We start from the raw sequence: 19,679 nt of genomic DNA, 5'->3' as shown, positions 1-19,679 counted from the left end.
TTGTATTCTAACAGTCTAATTATACAAGTGCATTTCTTATTCAACCTCAAATTCCTTTTAAAAGTAGGTAAGGTAAAAATAAATACATAAATATCTAGTAGCTGGTTAGTTTTGTTGTACTTGTTCAGACGCTAAGTCACGTCCAACTCTGTGACCCCATGGACTGCAGCATGCCTGGTTTCCCTGTCCTTCACCGTCTCCCAGAGTTTCCTCAAACTCATGTCCATTGAGTTGATGATGCCAGGCAATCATCTCATCCTCTGTCGTCCCCTTCTCCTCCTGCCCTCAATCTTTCACAGCATCAGGGTCTTTTCTAATGAGTAGGCCCTTCGTATCAGGTGGCCAAATCACTGGAGTTTCAGCTTCAGCATCAGTCCTTCCAAGGAATATTAGGGGTTGATTTCCTTTAGGATTGACTGGTTTGATCTCCTTGCTGTCCAGTTAGTTACTTTGTTACATTACTTAAAACATAATCTAACTCAGTAAAAGAATCTTTACCGTCCAACTACTTCTAGTTCAGTTCAGGTCAGTTCAGTCACTCAGTCGTGTCTGACTCTTTGTGACCCCATGAACTGTAGCATGCCAGGCCTCCCTGTCCATCACCAACTCCTGGAGTTTACCCAAACTCATGTCCATCAAGTCAGTGATACCATCCAGCTATTTCATCTTCTGTCGCCCCCTTCTCCTCCTGCCCCCAATCCCTCCCAGCATCAGGGTCTTTTCCAATGAGTCAACTCTTCGTATGAGGTGGCCAAAGTACTGGAGTTTCAGCTTCAGCATCAGTCCTTCCAATGAACACCGAGGACTGATCTCCTTTAGGATGGACTGGTTGGATCTCCTTGCAGTCCAAGGGACTCTCAAGAGTCTTCTCCAACACCACAGTTCAAAAGCATCAATTCTTCGGCACTCAGCTTTCTTCACAGTCCAATTCTCACATCCATACATGACCACTGGAAAAACCATAGCCTTGACTAGATGGACCTTTGTTGGCAAAGAAATGTCTCTGCTTTTGAATATGCTGTCTAGGTTGGTCATAATTTTCCTTCCAAGGAGTAAGCGTCTTTTAATTTCATGGCTGAAATCACCATCTGCAGTGATTTTGGAGCCCGCAAAGATAAAGTCTGACACTATTTCCATTGTTTCCCCATCTATTTTCCATGATGTGATGGGACCAGATGCCAGGATCTTCGTTTTCTGAATGTTGAGCTTTAAGCCAACTTTTTCACTCTCCACTTTCACTTTCATCAAGAGGCTTTTTAGTTCCTCTTCCCTTTCTGCCATAAGGGTGGTGTCATCTGCATATCAGACGTTATTGATATTTCTCCCAGCAATCTGGATTCCAGCTTGTGCCTCTTCCAGCCCAGCGCTTCTCATGATGTACTCTGCATAGAAGTTAAATAAGCAGGGTGACAATATACAGCCTTGATGTACTCCTTTTCATATATGGAACCAGTCTACTGTTCCATGTCCAGTTCTAACTGTTGCTTCCTGACCTGCATACAGGTTTCTCAAGAGGCAGGTCAGGTGGTCTGGTATTCCCATCTCTTGAAGAATTTTCCACAGTTTATTGTGATCCACACAGTCAAAGGCTTTGGTATAGTCAATAAAGCAGAAATAGATGTTTTTCTGGAACTCTCTCGCTTTTTCCATGATCCAGCAGATGTTGGCTATTTGATCTCTGGTTTCTCTGCCTTTACTAAAACAAGCTTGAACATCTGGAAGTTCACAGTTCACGTATTGCTGAAGCCTGGCTTGGAGAATTTTGAGCATTACTTTACTAGCATGTGAGATGAGTCTAATTGTGCAGTAGTTTGAGCATTCTTTTGCATTGCCTTTCTTTGGGATTGGAATGAAAACTGACCTTTTCCAGTCCTGTGGCCACTGATGAGTTTTCCAAATTTGCTGGCATATTGAGTGTAGCACTTTCACAACATCATCTTTCAGGATTTGAAACAGCTCAACTGGAATCCCATCACCTCCACTAGCTTTGTTTGTAGTGATGCTTTCTAAGGCCCACTTGACTTCACATTCTAGGATTTCTGGCTCTAGGTGAGTGATCACACCATAGTGATTATCTGAGTTGTGAAGATCTTTTTTGTACAGTTCTTCTGTGTATTCTTGCCACCTCTTCTTAATATCTTCCGCTTCTGTTAGGTCCATACCATTTCTGTCCTTTATCGAGCCCAACTTTGCATGAAATGTTCCCTTGGTATTTCTAATTTTCTTGAAGAGATCTCTAGTCTTTCCCATTCTGTTGTACTAGTTAGTGTCCAATAGATCTCTGGAAGTTCGCTTTGCAAACATAGCTCATGGATACTCATGTTGTTATTCCCCCCCCAACCCCCCACCCCCCACCCCCAGAGAAAGCTGAAGTCAGAGAAGTTGAGTGACATAATCAGCCAATGGAGAGAACACAGAGTTCAGGGTGAATATGAGTTAAGCAGTTTGTACCATATTCTGGACAACATATGACTGTGAGTTGAAAACGCAGCCATGTTTTCTACTCTCTGCACTACAGGCAATAATAAAGATGAAGTAATTGTTAAGCTAGTTAAAATCCTTCAAAGATATTAAGGATGGAAGTCATGTATCCAATTACAGGCCCATCCTTCTATTTCTAGGAATAAAATGAAACAAGGTTGATGAATACGTATTAGCATAAGAAAATAGAAGTGGCAGAGAGGTGAAGCAGCCTAGGTCTCTAGGGAAAACATTTTAAGTAATCTGAGCAATATATACATTTCATATGATTTTCGTATAAAGTAAAATTTAGCTGCTTAAGGGTTATGTATATGCATATCCCTTAAAATGAATATAGCTCAAGCTGTGAGATTAGAATTTTAAGGGGAAAAAACAGATTAATGAGCAATAACAACTCACTAATAACAAATTCCATCAGCATGACAGAAAGTAGCCTAGTCCTTGAAATAGGATGGCAGTTCCTACCATCCTCTAACCCCTAAAGGAGAAAAAAAAAAGACATACTGGCTTTGGTTTGGGACAAGGTAACAACTCAAAGGTTAAAATATGCTAGTCATGCATTGGAGAAGGAAATGGCAACCCACTCCAGTGTTCTTGCCTGGAGAATCCCAGGGACGGGGGAGCCTCGTGGGCTGCCATCTCTGGGGTCACACAGACTCGGACACGACTGTAGTGACTTAGCAGCAGCAGCAGGGGATGTATGTATTTCCCTGCATGGAGAACAAATATATAGAAACAGCCCGCCTGGTATCTCTAGCTCTACTAATAGACTTTGAATTCAAGAATATAGTTGAAATCAGAGCAGACCTAAAGAGGAGCCAAAGAGGGCTTCCCTGGTGGCTCAAGAGGAAAAGAATCTGCCTACCAGTGCAGGAGATGCAGGTTTGATTCCTGATCCAGGAGGATCCCATGCACTGCAGAGCAGCTATGCCCGTGTGCCACAGCATTTGAATTTGTGCTTGAGAGCCCGGGAGCCACAAATACTGAGCCCATGTGCCACAACTACTGAAGTCCATGTGCCCTAGAGCCCGTGCTCCAAAATAAGAGAAGCCACTGCAGGGAGAAGGCCACACAGCACAATTAGAGTGGCCCCTGCTGCTACAACTAGAGAAACGCTTGCCACCCCATGGACTGTAGCCCACCGGACTCCTCTGTCCACCTAATTCTCTAGGCAAGGATACTGAAGTGGGTTGCCATTCCCTTCTCCAGGAGATCTTCCTGTCCCGGGGTTGAACCCAGGTCTCCTGCGTTGCAGGCAGACACTTTACTGTCTGAGCCACCAAGGAAGCCCAATGAAAACAGCACAGCCAAAAAACAGGTATATCATAATAATAAAAAAAATTTTAAGAGGGGCCAAAGACACAACAAAGGGCTTCTATATTCCTAGAATTCAGATTGATGCTCTAATAATGTCACTCAGAAATAAATATAAGTCTACCAACCATGAAATGTTAAGCAGAGAAATAATTGCTTCAGCTGAACTTGACCTGATGATCCTCACACCAAACTAACAATTAGAAGTCCAATTACAATCCACTTCCTGGACTACACTTTTTTTTTTTTCACTGTTTCCACTAACCATGACTTGGAGAGGTCATATGAAAGGCAGTAATCCAAAGATTCTTTGGTGCTTGTTGAAAGATATGCAGGAGCCTATTTGAGGGATTAAATACCTAAGCATTTTTCCCTGAGATAGTTTTCTTTATGAAAAAAAAGTTTTTAAATGAGGCTTCATGGGTGCCCAGATTTTGTGAATCTACTACTAATAATGTAGCCAAGACCTACATACATGAAATAAGGAACAATTCTAGAATTATACACAGCATAAGCTAGTGAGAAAGAATGCAAGCAGTTTGGGGGGGGTGGGTATGGACATAACAGAACTCAAAACAAAGACCACTGTTCACTGGAAATGGGGTAACTAGGTTTCAATTTGAGGTTTAGAGGAACTAGGGTAATAATAAATGAATTTTAAAAACAAGGAGAGGTATTTTGCTAGTTCAAAGGAAAGATGGTATCCTGAATGAAAGTAAGAAAAGTTCCTGATATGAGGGAAGATATTATAGGTTCCTGTCTATGTAGAGTTTGCTGATATGACTGGTAAAGAATAAACTACAAAATTAAAAAGAAAGTCCACAGCAGCTGAGTAATATCCGTGACTGTGAGAATGCTAATGTCAATTTTGCAGGATTCTATAAATCTTAGAGTACCTGTATTATATAAAAACACTATCAGCATGCATGAATTTTTGCAAAACATTATTCTCCCAAACCCTTGTTGAGTATCTACTATAGCTAGGTACGAAACTTAGCATAGGAACAGAAACAATAATTGTTTGTGCACAGGATTTATTCTCCAGTGGAGGGAAATGCCATTAATTTTGATTGTGGTAATGAGAACAGGAAAATATCTCTGTTTTTTAATTACAATACTTATGTTAAAAATATTAAAGTTTTAGAGTATATCATGTCCTATTCATTCACTCACTCAATCATGCAACATTTGTTAAATGCTTACAATCAGGGTCATTACAGTTATGAAAGATGTTGACTCAATTCAAATTATTTTATTTCATTTCAAATAAAGACATAAGTAGATACCATACCAAATCCTTACCAATATTCCCCAAAGGAGTTCCTTTCTCTAAAATGTCTGTGGTGTATTTTTGCAGAAGTTGTTGCCTCTGCCTGGAATGTTCTCCCCAATTTCCCTATTTGTCAAGATTCAGTTCAAGTGTCACTTCCACGAATTCTCTCCTGACTTAAGAGAAGTGTGTCTTGTACATACCTCCATTTTAACAAACGTATGTTAGATTATCATAATTTATCTGTCTCCCTCTCTCCACTCCAGGGTTTCCCGGGTGGCGCTAGTGGTAAAGAACCTGCCTGCCAATGTAGACAGACGTAAGAGACACAGGTTTGATCCCTGGGTTGGGAAGATCCCCTGGAGGAGGGCATGGCAACCCACTCCAATATTCTTGCCTGCAGAATCCCATGGACAGAGGAGCTTGGCAGTCTGCAATTCATAGGGTCACACAGAGTCGGAGACGACTGAAGCAACTTAGCTCTCCCTACTCCAACACACACTTAACTGTGAGCTTTTCAATGGCAACTTTATTCATGCTCCACCTTAGCAACTAAAACGATGCCTGATATAAGAGATGTTCAGAAGGAGGGGAAGCAACGTAAAGGGATGCCCGTGGTGGTCCAGTAGTTAAGAATCTGCCTGCCAGTGCAGGGGACACAGGTTTGATCTCTGGTCCATGAAGATCCCACATGCCGCAGGGCATCGAAGCCCATGTGCCGCAACTACTGCAGCCCGTGCAACCTAGAGCCTGTGCTCTGCAACGAGAGAAGCCACCACCATGAGAAGTCCATGCACCACAAACCAAGAGTAGCCCCTGCTCACTGCCAATAAAGCAAAGTCCACACAGCGATGAAGATCCAGCAAAGCCAAAAAAAAAAAAAAAAAAAAAGAGGTGCTTAATCAGTAAATGTTCCTGAATGATAATCTTATAATAAATGAGCCTCGGGTGCAGTGTTTGTAATCAGTATAGCGTTTAAGTGCTGGGAGCTGGGTGAGGGTCCAGCTACACAGGTCTTCTTCTCCTGGAAACATGCCAAGCTTACTGTCACTTTCCAGATATCTCTGGGATGCACCCCAACACTGCTCCACTACATACTGCTGACTTCTGCTTTTTTCACCTAGATCTAGCTTCAATTTCACCTCCCTAGAGAGAACTCTCCTCACCAGTCATTCTGCAATAGGCCTCCTGAGTGCCTGTCATCCCACCCTCTTCTCATTCACTGCATAGCTTGTATGACTACCTGCTCTCTCTGGTTTGTCTACTCATCACTGCTACCAGTCAGAATCTAAGTCCCCTGAGAGCTGATTTCTTCCTGCTTTCCCTCACTGCTGTATTCCTAGTATCTAGTTCAGTGCCTGACATCTGGTATAGCACTCAAAAAGCCCGTATAATTGAATTAAAAACTGAATGAGAAATTCAGATCCCTTAGTCCACAAGTGGGCTTCCTTGGTGGCTCAGTGGTAAAGAATCTACCTGCTAATGCACGAGATGTGGCTTTGGTCCTTGGGCCAGGAAGATCCCCTGGAGAAGGAAGCGGCAACCCATTTTAGTATTCTCACATGGAAAATCCCATGGACAGAGGAGCCTGGCAGGCTACAGTCCATGGGGTCGAAGAGTTGGACACGACTTAGTGACTAAACAAATCCACAAGCGGCAAACTATGGTTCGTAAGTTGCATTCTGCCTGCTGGTAAATTTTGGTTGGCATGCTTGATGGTTTTAAAATTTTTGAATGAGTTGTCAATTTTTTTAAATTAGATTTCACAATGCTTTAAATTTAAAAATTCAGACATTTTGAAGTAGTGGAGGAACAGGAAATTTAGTGCCTGCAATCCCAATTGGAAAGTCAACAGAAGTAAGTAAGAGCTTACCAGATCACCAGATAGTCCCAGCCTCATCTGCCCCCACATCACCTGTTTTTGCTTGATCCTGAAGGTGGTTTGGGTTTTGGCCCTGGTATCTAATGTCCTACATACATCATGGTCATGTAATTACTAGAAACCCTGCCCTCCTGGACTGCTGTTACTAGTAAATCTTCGACTATGTCTTTACAGATAAATTAGAACAAGAACATACCTTTATATTATTCTTCCATTATGACATGGAAAAATTAAACAATTAAGAGCAAAAACTGAATTTCCTAGATACCAGAAAAAAATTTAGGTGAGTGTTTAAAGATATCAAGGTAATGGAAAAAATTATCATTAAAACATTAGAAAGCAAATGAACCGGGATGAAATAGATATAACTACTATGACTAAGATTTGTTGACCTTAATTAAAATTCACCAAGAAAAAAATGAAACCCAACTGAAGAATGGACAGATACATTTTCAAGCAATTCAGACAGTAAGTAGAAATGACCAAATAACATATTAAAAGACAATTTATTTTATTAGGAATCCAAAAGATTTGGATTAAAATGAAATTCCTTTTCATCTACCTCATTAATTTATTCAACAAACATGTGTTGAGTGGTCACTGTGTTCCTGACACTATCCAACTTGGTGAATCTTTATTTAAATGGTAATAATTTTAGGATTCAGTAAGATGATTACCATCACATGGTAAAAAACAATTTTATAATGTGCATCAAGAACCATAAAATAGTTACTACCATGAAACCTAGTAATTAAACTTCTTGGAATTTATCCTAGGGAAATAGTGAGTGTAGCAGACAAACATTAATGTATGAGGATGTTAATCATAGCATAATTTATAATATCAAAAACATGAGAAGCCTAAATGTCTAAAAAATAAAAAGTGATTAAATAAATTATGGTGCAATAAAATCGTGAACAATTATGCAGACATTAAAACTGAGTTTTCAAAGACTATTTAATGACATGGGGAAATGATGATGAAAAAATTTAAAGCCTATATTTAAAAATAATTTCATATATACAATTAAAGTGATCCATTCTTTCTTGCCTTAAGAGCCAGAAGTTATTTTTGCTTTCCACAGGCAAGCTATCTAATACTTCTCTGAATACTGCAAGGCACATAACATTTCCCATTTCTCCATATGCTTCTCAATTCTAGTAGGTACTGAAATAAATGGTCTCACATGTTCACTGCAGCGTTATTCACAATAGCCAAGACATGAAAGCAGCGTAGTTGTCTTTCAATCAATGAATGGATAAAGAAGATCCAATATAGCTATACAACGGAATCTTATTCAACCATGAGGAAGAAGGAGATATTTGCAACAACCTGGATGAACCCTGAGAGCACTGTGTTCAATGAAATAAGTAAGACAGAAAAGGACAAATGCTGCATGAGATCACTTATATGTGGAATCTAACATGACAAACTCAGAGAAGCAGAGATAGAGTGGTGTTTACCAGGGTTTGGGAGGTGAGGGAAAAGGGAAGTATGGGAGTCAAACTCCCAGTTGAAAGATTAACAAATTCTGAGGATCTAATGCATAGCCCAGTCATTAGAGTTAGTGATATTGTATCATAAACCTGAAAGTTGCAAAAAGAGTTGATTTTAAATGTTCTCAACACAAAAGAAAAATCGCAATCATGTGACTAAACTGGGTATTAACTAATGTATCAAATCAACATACTTAGACCTTAAACTTACACAATATTATGTGTCAATTATATCTTAAGAAAACTGGGTAAGAAAATAAAATTAACACAAAATAAAGTCTCATAAAAACAGAACTGCCACATGGAGTCAAAGAAACAATGTGTGTGTGTGTTAGTCGCTCAGTCGTGTCTGACTCTGTGTGACCCCATGGACTGTAGCCCTCCAGGCTTCTCTGTCCATGGGATTTTTTTTAGGCAAGAATACTGGGGTGGGTAGCCATTCCCTTCTCCAGGGGATCTTCCCAACCCAGGAATCGGAACCCAGATCTCTTGCACTGCAGGTGGACTCTTTACCATCTGAGCCACCAGGGAAGCCCTACAAAAACAATAGGGGTGCATATCTGTTAAACTTATCTAAAGTACTGAACATTGTTCTAGATTTCACGCAATGCCTGCTTTATAGAAAGACAGGAAGAAAGAGAAGGAATAGGAAGAAAGTAGAATATAAAAGACCAAAGCTAGAGCAGAGAGAGGAGGCAGAGATGCATGAGAAGAGCATGTGAAGGACAGAAAATGTAAAAGGACACACAGCTGAATTTTAAGGAAATTACTCTGCATGACACTATGGTATTAGAACTTAAGAAATTCCCCTTTTCAGGTATTGATAGTTCTATGTAGATCAGACAAGACGCTTACAAGAAGCATTATTTGTTTCTGGTAACACCAACCACAGGAAGGGCCGAAAAGGATGTCATGGTAGAAAAAGCAGAACTACCCAACTACCATGAAAAGAATAACAACAAAAATTGAAAGTCTGAGGGCACCAAAATAGACTGTCTGTGCAAAAGATGATTATAGTAAAACAAGGAGGAAGCTGAACCTCAGTTTTGGAATTACTGAACTGTGCAAAGGCAGAAACCAATCTGCACGGTCATCAGCACGACAGAGCCAAACAACTCCACATTCACAATGGAAACAGCCAAACCTGGACCCCAGAAAACTCTTGGAGCACAGCTACATGGCTACTTCTGAAGCAAGGCTTACAACCACTGTCTTTGGCATTTGTGTCTCAGTGTGGAGGCTATCTGGACAACAGATTCATAAGGAAGGAATTCAGCAACCATCTCTGCTTCCTAAAGAAACCAGTACAATATCCTGGCCTAGAGAAAGCCAAGGAAGTCACTTCAGGAAAGATCAAAAGAGCATGGGTTGGCTCTCTTCTGAGTGAAAACTGAATTTTTCATTAAAGCTGGTGGGAGGAGCCACCCCATAGAGGATGCATGCATAAAGCGGCGAGGGAGCAACTTCCTGGGTCTTCGTAAGAAAGTGAGCAGGCCGTTCGTTGCTTAACCACCCTGTAGGTTATATACACTGTTCCACACATCTTGCATTCCTGTCCTAGACTCCTGTGGACTCCTGTTTCATGTTTACACTCTTACAATTTAATCACAAGGCCTTAAGGATTCCAGATCTCCTTCCCTCACTCAGTCTGACATTCTCCCTCTTTCTGAAGTCCGATTTTATTTATGTGCCTATATATTGTACCATCGCAGCTCTGCATACTACTGCTTTTCTAACATTTTGGTTTGGGGGAGATTCAGAAACCTTCATTCAGGCCATTTTCACATCCATTATCTCTTTGTTTCAGTAAGTAGTTTTTAGCTCTTCGTTACTTTTTTTTAACAGGTAGTTCTGAATTCCCACTCGTTGGACAACTCCACCATCATCGTTGAATCTGTTTCTCTCTAAGCACTTTCATAAACTCAAATCCATCAAAATCATTGACATTATGCTGTCTTCATTTTTAACCTCTTTCATAATTTAAATCATTATCTTTCAATCTAAGAGTAGCTTTTGTATTCTTTATTCTTATTCTCCACTCTTTTCAACATTCACCTTAAGTTGTCTTAAAAATCTGTATTCTTGGGACTGTCCTGGCTGTCCAGTGGTTAAAACTCTGAGCTCCAATGCAGGGGACACAGGTTTGATTCCTGGGTTAGGGAACTGAGATCCCACACCCCATATGTCATGTGGCATGGCCAAACAAAAAACACAAAACCCTAATCTCTACTCTTGTATTTAATCTACTTAAAACTGAACTGACCGAATATGGGTCTTTCCTGACTATTTTTATTGTTATTCATAACTGGTAACATGAGATTACATTTTTAAACGTCTTCTCCACGGGTTCGAGGTAATTTGTCTCAAACATCTACTCTTCTATTTGTCTCAGGGGTGACTTGGCTGGTCGGGTTGTTCACTTCCAACTTGAAAGACACATGGTTAGATCTTGCTCGTGTAGCTGCTTGCTCAGGCAGCGGAATAACCTTTCCAGGCAGAGCGAGACTAGCTTTCAGCCAAAAGAACACAATGGGTGACTGTACTCCCTGACTTCCTTCTAAAACTTATTACTGCTCACTCTGCTCTTCTCTTTTTCAGTCGAGTTCCTTCCACAATGCTGCCGCTTCTGAAATAACTTCTTGCTCATGTACACGTGCTGTGTCACTCTATTTCTATCCTTGTTGTAGAAGCCAATATGATTTTAATTCTCAGTTTGTGATTTTTTTCCCTCTCTACTCTCATTCACTCTCTGGACAGTCCTTTTCTGGCTTGACTCGATTGCTGTCACCCAATTTCTTTCTCCCTAAAAGCATACCTCTTCCACATCTTAAATCTCTGTGTTCTACTTTCTTCAGTGTGTCTCTTCATCTTAGCTTTCAGTTCCTCAATACTTAAAATTCTCTCGTCTTGCTAGCTATAACCCATTTGCCCTGACCTTTTCTGTTCTATATATGGATTTTGCTATACTGTGAGAAGGTTCCCTGATGGCTCAGCAGGTAAAGAACCCACAAACAATGCAGGAGATGTGCAGAAGATGTGATGCTGGTTTGATCCCTGGGTTGGAAAGATGCCCTGGAGAAGGGAAGCAACCCACTACAGTATTCTTGCTTGAAAAATCCCACCGACAGAGAAGCCTGATGGACTACAGTCCGCAGGGTTCCAAGAGTTGGACGTGGCTGAGAACATACTGTGACAGACCTAAAAATCTTCTCAATGGTGCAAACTATACTATAAAATTATTGCAGCTTCTTGTATTAATATCTTTTAGAATTTGACTCCTTTTTGAATTTTTTATAAAAATTATACTCAAGGTTACATACCTTAGGCAGTTATGTATGAGGAGAGAGATGGGTAAGAATCATCTAAAGAGGAAATTTTTAATACCTTAAACTTACACAGTGCTATATGTCTATTACATCTCAATAAAACTGGAAAAATATTAAAAATAGAAAGTTAATCTATTCAGAGTCTTATTTATATCTACCAATGTTTGTTCAATTACCTGATAAGATATACAGGGAAGCAGGAAAAGGTAGAGATTGTCAATGGGGGAAAATGACTAGCAAGACAGTCTAGAAATTTAGACTTGATTCTGTAAAAAAGTGAGAGCTATATAGATAATCACTATATGATGTGAAGAACTGACTCCTTGGAAAAGACCCTGATGCTGGGAAAGATTGAAGGCAGGAGGAGAAGGGGATGACAGAGGATGAGATGGTTGGATGGCATCACCAACTCGATGGACATGAGTTTGAGCAAGCTCCAGGAGCTGGTGATGGACAGGGAAGCCTGGCATGCTGCAGTCCATGGAGTTGCAGACAGTTGAACATGACTGAACAACTGAACCGAATTGATACAGATAGTCAAATGGACATACGTACATCTCAATTTTTTAACTTCTAAAACAACTCTGCATTAGAAGATGCAAGTTTAAAGTGGATCTTCAGGTTAAAAGAACTAAATGTGTCAAATAACACTAACCAAGCACCTGTTTTCATACTAACACAAAATAGAAATGGTTTTCCTTTGAAAGAATGTGAATTTAGCTTCATATTTTTTAGAAGTCCGGTAAAAACAGTTAGAGGCTGTCACTTTACAGGTTCTGCAGGAAATACGCTAGCCTATAATTCAAAGAGGCCAGAAGTCTGTTTAGACCTGAATGCATCCCTTCCTTTACACCCTCTGTCTTCTCAGGAGCCTCTGTCCTCTCTGCTTCCAGACTTCCATCTGTTGCCATGGATACCTATTCCTCAGGCTCTGACATGGGATTCTCTCCTCCTTGCTGGCCCAGTTTTTGGTACCAAGTACTGTTTTCTTGGGGAACAGCTCTGACCACAGCCCTAGGGGCACTCTGGGAGCTTTTTCTTCTCTTGACTCAGAGCAAGGGACACAAGCACTGAATAAATGGAAGGACCAGATCTTGAAAGTATTGACAGCAAGCCATGAATGACATAAGATGAGACTGATAAGATTAGCAAAACAATACAAAGATTAAAAAAAATGTGATACCTGATGGGCCAGGATATAGATATTGTGTCCAACATCCTTTGGGGAAACATCATCATCTCCGCCCTCATCATCCCCATGATCGCATTCCAATCCTTGGTTATAGGCATTCTTCATCACATCCACCTATCAAAAAACCAATAGGAACATCAAGACTTGAAATGCCACAAACAACGTGCATTTGCCTCATTTATGGGGTCTAATAAAAAACTGGAATGCCTCCTAAGACTTGAAAAATATGCAAGAATTCTAAATGAAAATGGCATTGGAAACCATCTTCATTTAAATGATTATGGAATTATTTTCCTACAAAATTCTCTGTTTTCCTTGGAAATTTTGGCTTTGATTTTGAAAGTTGACAGTGCTTAAGTTCCCATGAATTAGGAGACTTTGGAACCCTGATAAGCATCCATTATTTATCAAGGGTCCACTAATAACAAGAACACATGGTGCTGGACAGACACCATCCTCTGCCTGAGGACCCAATGGTGGATATGACAGAGTTTCTGCCCACAGGGAGCTTACCATCCAGTGGAAGGGTCAGCAAGAGGCCAGCATATATGAAGATGAGGAAGTGTCTTGCTCTTCCTAGCCCACTGCCTTGCAGATACTATGCTGTCATTAAATATATGTTAAATCAAACTGCACCTTATCTTCCTCTTTATCTACATTCTTCCACTCTGTTCCTTACTATTAAAGAGAGCAAAAGAGGTCCTTCATACGTCATATTTCTCTACCCTCCCTGCCTCTCTGCTCTTCTCCCAACCTTCCATGTTTCCTGTGAACATTACACATTGCTTCCCTATCCCTTCCCTGTACCTCCTGGGCCCACAGTTTGTTCTAATATTTAGCAAATGCTCTTTCACATCAATGAACTTATCCTGCTTACACATTAAAAGTGTCTTCATAGAGTTGCCCATAGCACCAACAGGGGTACTCAAACAACCAGGACTTAGTTATTAGGGGACTGGCTATACAGTTTGAGAATGTTCTCAATGCTTTTGAAACTCAGTGCTGTTAAAGCATGCTGATATTTCTTCATAATTCCCATGTCACAGTGAGGAGGAAAATATAACCTCTCCAATAGGAAGACAACACTAATGATCTCTGGGGATTTCCCATCAGGTCTCCATGCAATTTTGTCCAGACTGAACACTGTACTCAGTTGAACATGAGGAGAACTGCAAAGGATATTTATTCTGCTTTTATTTTCAGAAAGAGGTGTAAATATAATTTTTGAGGGGTGCAAACATTTTTATTTATCTTCCTCACATGTATCCTAATACACAAACTAAAGCAAATGTTTTTGGGGGGCAAAAATAAGTTGCAGACAGTTCAGTCAAGTGTAACAAGCCAGTTAAGAAAAGTATTTAGAGTGGACAAACCAATGAAGTCATAAGGACCCAAATCACACAGGCCTTTGCATTCATAAGCCTTCTGAGGTATCAGTAATGGCAAGTCGTGATGTGCCATCAATGTCTGGGCAGAGCAGGGAAAGCCTTAGACTTTTCCCCTGACATGTATACTACACACTGTCCCTTTTAGGTTACACATTATTGACATGACTTTCAAAAGTGCTCTTACCAGTTCTCTGGGTCTCATGTTGAAAAGAATCCTTTCTGCATTCTCGCTGTCATGCCTGCTTTCCATGATGGCCAGCAAAAGCTTGGAGGCATTGTTCTAAAGATACACATTGAGTTGATGCACATGAAAAGTCTATTTCATGGATTAAGGATCCCCTGCATATGTTTCAATTGAGATTATCAGGACTATTTTTTAAATCAAGCACAATTGTAAACTACTTTTCAGTTAGCTTATTAACGTTTTAAAAGAGAATGTTTTATTTTATTGTCAACACAAAGATAAAAGCAATGAATCATTCAAAATATGTTACAAAGGAAATTTTAAATATTGCTATAAAGGCATTTTAAACACAAAATTGACTTTATATATGATACATTAAAATATAATCATATCTTCCTTCACTATTTCCTAAGTAGGCCTTTATATGAAGACAATCTAACAAGACAGTAAGGTGAACCAGTATCAATGACATATTTTACAAAAAATGGCATATAGTTCATTAGAATTTAGCATAATTGTTTTTAACATGAAACATCAACTCATAGCAAATCAAAATCTTAAATAAATTTGATCAATAATTAGTGAGAATTAATTTACAAAATTCTAAATTCATGAGTTAGAAACAAAATATAAATTTATTGATAACAGTTTAGACTCCCTACATGGTAATATATGTATGCAACATTTTAACAAGTTGGGTTGTAGAATATTTTCTATTTTTTGTTTAATAGAAAATAAAAACAGTTCATGTTGTCTTTGGTGCTTCCTAATTTGGTTTTAAAAATATATTCTCTCAAACATGTTTACCTATAGAAGAAATCTTAAATGTTTCTGATTCAGCCAATTTATTATACAAAATGGGTACCACACAGTTACAGAAAGTCTTATAGCACAAAGCAAAATATCCTCAACGTTTGGAATGATGCTCCATTTTTAATTTCTACAGATTTGCACAAATCCTAAAATTCCCTTTTTATAATCCAGCATCCCACACAAACAACATATCTTTTAAAAAGTAAGGTTCTAGAGTTAGTGAAGACCTTACATCTTTAGAGCAATCTGAACTGACCCAATATAATCAAAAGCTAAAACCCGGGCAACACTAACAGTACTCTCTCTAATGAACTTCATTCAGCAAGCAGCCCCAATACAAACTAGCTTAAAAATACATCCAATTTCAGAATATTGGCAATATGGTGTTTTTCCTAACCAATCTTTTTCATACTATCTTGGGGGAACAGAAATCTTGTAAATGACCTACTGAAATCTAAATCACTTTGAAAGTTCAAGAGATTATATATGCTAAGAAATCTAATTTTTCTGTGTTAATAAAGGATTCTCTTCCAAAAGAAGTTAGAGTCCTTAGACCAAAAAAAAAAAAACAAAAAAACAAAAAAAAAAACACACCCAACAACAACAGTAACAATAACAACAAAAAAACCTACTTATTTTATAAATTCAGCAATTTATAGTCCAGGTCAGTTATGAAATGTAAATTAAAAGGGACAAGATATATATATATATATGAAAAAATTCATGAAATTGTATAGTAAATGAGTACAGTTAAATATACTTAAAATTATACTTGTTTAAGTAATTAATTTTAAGAGTAAACGATATATAATAAAACCGTAACATTTTTTTCATATGACATCTCTATAATGTTCCAGGGAATTTACAATTAAAAGCATCCTACATACACCTTCTAAAATTTGCCAGTATACTATATCATTCTGTCTTACAAACATTGTTCTCATACTGGCCATTATGTACAAAGCCTCATGCATTATTTAGAAACATACACTCATCTCTTAGTAAAATATTATAAATATTTCAATTCAAATTCATTCATTTTCTATTTTACATATACCTTGACCTATCCAACTGTCATATTTTGAAAAGGTAACATAAATGAAATTTTAAATGACCCTTTTTTCAAAACAGATTTTCATTTGAGTAGCTAAGAATATCTTCATACAAGTAAGTCATACCTTATCATTTAGGGTTCCTCCCCATAGGTTTGAATTTGTAAATAATCTATATGTCTATACTTTGTTTTAGTTTATTTTTTAGATTTTTTTTGATGTGGGCCATTTTTAAAGTCCTTACTGCATTTGTCACAATATGGCTTCTGTTTTATGGTTTTTTTTTTTGGCCATGACATGTGGGATCTTAGCTCCCCAACTAGGGATTCAACCCACAACCCCTGCATTGGAAGGTGAAGTCTTAACCACTAGAGTGCCAGGGAAGTCCCCTACACTTTGTTTTAAGTTGATGAATCCTTCAGTATTTCTCCCAGTTAAGTTGTATCTATTAAACATGAGATTTAAAGGTGTAAGTCTTTAGATAAATGAAAGATTAAAAAAACCCCAAAATCTAAGGCTTCAAAATGCTGTTTCTTTCTGAAATATGGTTAAAGATGAATTCAAGATGAAATAATTTTTTGTCTAGTAACTCCAATTAAGCTATCATATAGGCCAGGCTGACTTTGCTAACTGAAGAATGAAGTTAATGAGGAAAACGACACAAGTGCAATCTACCTGAGAATCACCTTCTTTCTCATTTATGAAGAGAAAGATCCAAAGCTGATACCTATTGCAAATAAAAATAGTGAAAACACACAAACATAACTCTGTTTGCTTATTAAGAGCCATCAGCATAATCTCCACATAGGTAGGACATATATGCATTCCATTATGTAATCAATCTATATTTAGAAACAACTATAAAAATACCATTTCTATACTTCTCGGCCATCAATTTACCTATAAAAGGTAAACTTTATCCTCTATGATATTGGATCGACCCTATGTTTACGGAAAAATTTTAAATAAGCAATGTTTTTAGTTCTAACACCTAACACATGCAGTCTTTAATAATTCATCTCAATTGAATATAATGTCTTTTTATTTGGAACTATATAGTTTCTTGTGTATATTCACTTATTTATTTCCATTTGAACAAAAAGTTGAAGAAATTTTTTTCAAAATGCCATTGTGCTCCTGACTTCTGATAAATGGAACTGCTATGAAGTACACACATGATTTAAGCTAAAGCAACTTCTCAAAGGGGGCTTCCCTGGTGGCTCAGTAGTAAAGAATCTGCCTGCAATGCAGGAGATACTGGTTCGGACCCTGGGTCAGGAAGACCCCAGGGAGAAAGAAATGGCAACCCATTCCAGTATTGTCTGGAAAATCCCATGGACAGAGAACGTGGGGCTGCAAAAGAGCAGGACACGACTTAGCAACTAAACAAAAACTTCTCAAAGGGAGCTTGAAAATGGCTTACTGTATTAGGGAAAAAATTAAAATTCTAATATAAAGGAAAACAACTTTTAGAAAATAGACATAAAACGAAAACAGAGCCCTCTTCTACCATAGTTTCATTAATTGTGACTTGTGAGATAGAATTCTATAGTCAAGATGAATTAAAAACATATGGCAAGTGAATGTTCAGCATCTTATGTTCCTCTATATAATGAAAACTAGAAAAGAAAAGCAGTAAAACAAAGTGGCTGCTTAAAAACACTTACAGTAAGGTATTCTCAAGTCTTATTCGACACTTTCTCAGGAAGTCAGTGCTCATGCTTTTACTTTCCCTTTCTGTCAATTCATTACTTGAAAATATGATAGGACCTTGCTTTTCAGAAGACCTACTTGAACATTTAGAGTTAACTCTGAAAGTGAGTTTTATATAGAGAATGTCACTTTCCCCTTCTCCCCAGTGGGTTTATTTTACCTTTAGCTGGAGCACCAGGTCCATTCGATATTTACCAAGAGGGTTTATGTCATTTAGAATCAAAGCAATGATGATATCAATTCCATTAGATTCATGAGTAGCAATACACGTCTAGAAAACAAAATATTTTAAAAATAACAGTCTATTTACAACATAAGAGCACTAGAGGCCATGACATAAAATAACAGAATCACCTTAGCCTTTTAACCTTTAAAATACAATTAAGATTTAACTTTGAGATTAAGTCTAATATAAGTCAAAGATTTAACTTTACATATTCTTTTACATAGAGTCTATTATTTGATTAGTGTTAATTAAATGACTCGTATGAAGAACACGGGGAAAGATATTGTATGAAACAGGTATCTTTTCAGGTGAACCATTTTTGTAGAATTTCAAAAAACAATGGTTAAGTAAAACACTCGGTCTATAAATTTTTATATGTCCTTCGTTAGAGAAATTCTTTAAATTTAGAATTTTAAGATCTGATCAATTTTAAGAGAATATTCCTATTTATAAAAACCTTATGCCCAAGGTTTGTAAGTCAACTTTATCTGTAATGATGTGGCATCTTCATTTCTCTGCTATTTAATGCTAAATGAGTAACAATCTATGCTGTTGACTGTGCTGGGAATACAGTCACTCCTGATATTTCAGACATCGTGTCAATTATGCTGGTTGAGGGAAAAGGTTAGCAGATTCCTTAAACTTAAGCAATTTATAGAGGAATCTGATTTGGGAAAAGTTTATAAAGTACCCTGAGAGATAAATGTCAGTATTTTGAAGGTTAGGGCCTACCATGCTAGGACTCTGAATTTAATTCATTTTATACAACTTGAAAATCGGAAACTCATGGGTTGGAATTTGTGGAACTACATCTTACCATGCAGCACCCAGAATCAAAGGGATTTGAAAAATTGAAACCCAGGTAAAATAAACGAGAAAGAGTAAAATCAAGGTAATTCTGAAAGGATTGTTATTTTTCAGGATGGGCTTCATTTCTCTCTTCACAAGGAAATTTTTACTACCCTGACACCAAGGAGAGGTATCTTACATTCATCTACATTTCCTGAGGTTCTTCTGATCATGACAGTGGTTGCTAAACTTAGAGGAAATCAATTTGCAGATCATTTCTGAAATTTGCTAGCAATTTTCCTTCCTTCCACATATTTCCAGAGCACGGGGTTCATAGTAAACTTATTTTTAGGGTATATGGGATTTATGCTATATTATTATTAATTTCTGTTTTTAGCTAACTTGATTTAGTAACTTTCAAAACTCAGTTTCATTTTCTTAAAAAACCCAGAGTGGAGAATATATGCTTTCTATTATAGATTTACTTGACTTTAACCAACAACAAAATGAAATCTTTGAATCTGCATATATTTCCTTAACTTAAAATCAATAG

At 38.0% G+C, this 19,679-nt stretch overlaps 1 protein-coding gene across 1 annotated transcript in view; it reads right to left on the bottom strand.

The window, feature by feature from the left end:
* Positions 1-19,679, bottom strand: part of ITPR2 (inositol 1,4,5-trisphosphate receptor type 2) — a 599,561-nt gene that overhangs the window by 161,421 nt on the left and 418,461 nt on the right. Inside the window, exons 43-45 of the mRNA XM_069585523.1 lie at positions 18,272-18,382; positions 14,534-14,629; positions 12,953-13,075 (exon numbers count right to left, since the gene is read on the bottom strand). Coding sequence (XP_069441624.1) covers positions 12,953-13,075; positions 14,534-14,629; positions 18,272-18,382 — 330 coding nt within the window. The remainder of the gene's footprint in view (positions 1-12,952; positions 13,076-14,533; positions 14,630-18,271; positions 18,383-19,679) is intronic.

The sequence above is a fragment of the Ovis canadensis genome, chromosome 3 (assembly GCF_042477335.2).
Source record: "Ovis canadensis isolate MfBH-ARS-UI-01 breed Bighorn chromosome 3, ARS-UI_OviCan_v2, whole genome shotgun sequence".
Taxonomy (NCBI): domain Eukaryota; kingdom Metazoa; phylum Chordata; class Mammalia; order Artiodactyla; family Bovidae; genus Ovis; species Ovis canadensis.
This window is presented reverse-complemented; position numbering and strand designations above follow the sequence as displayed.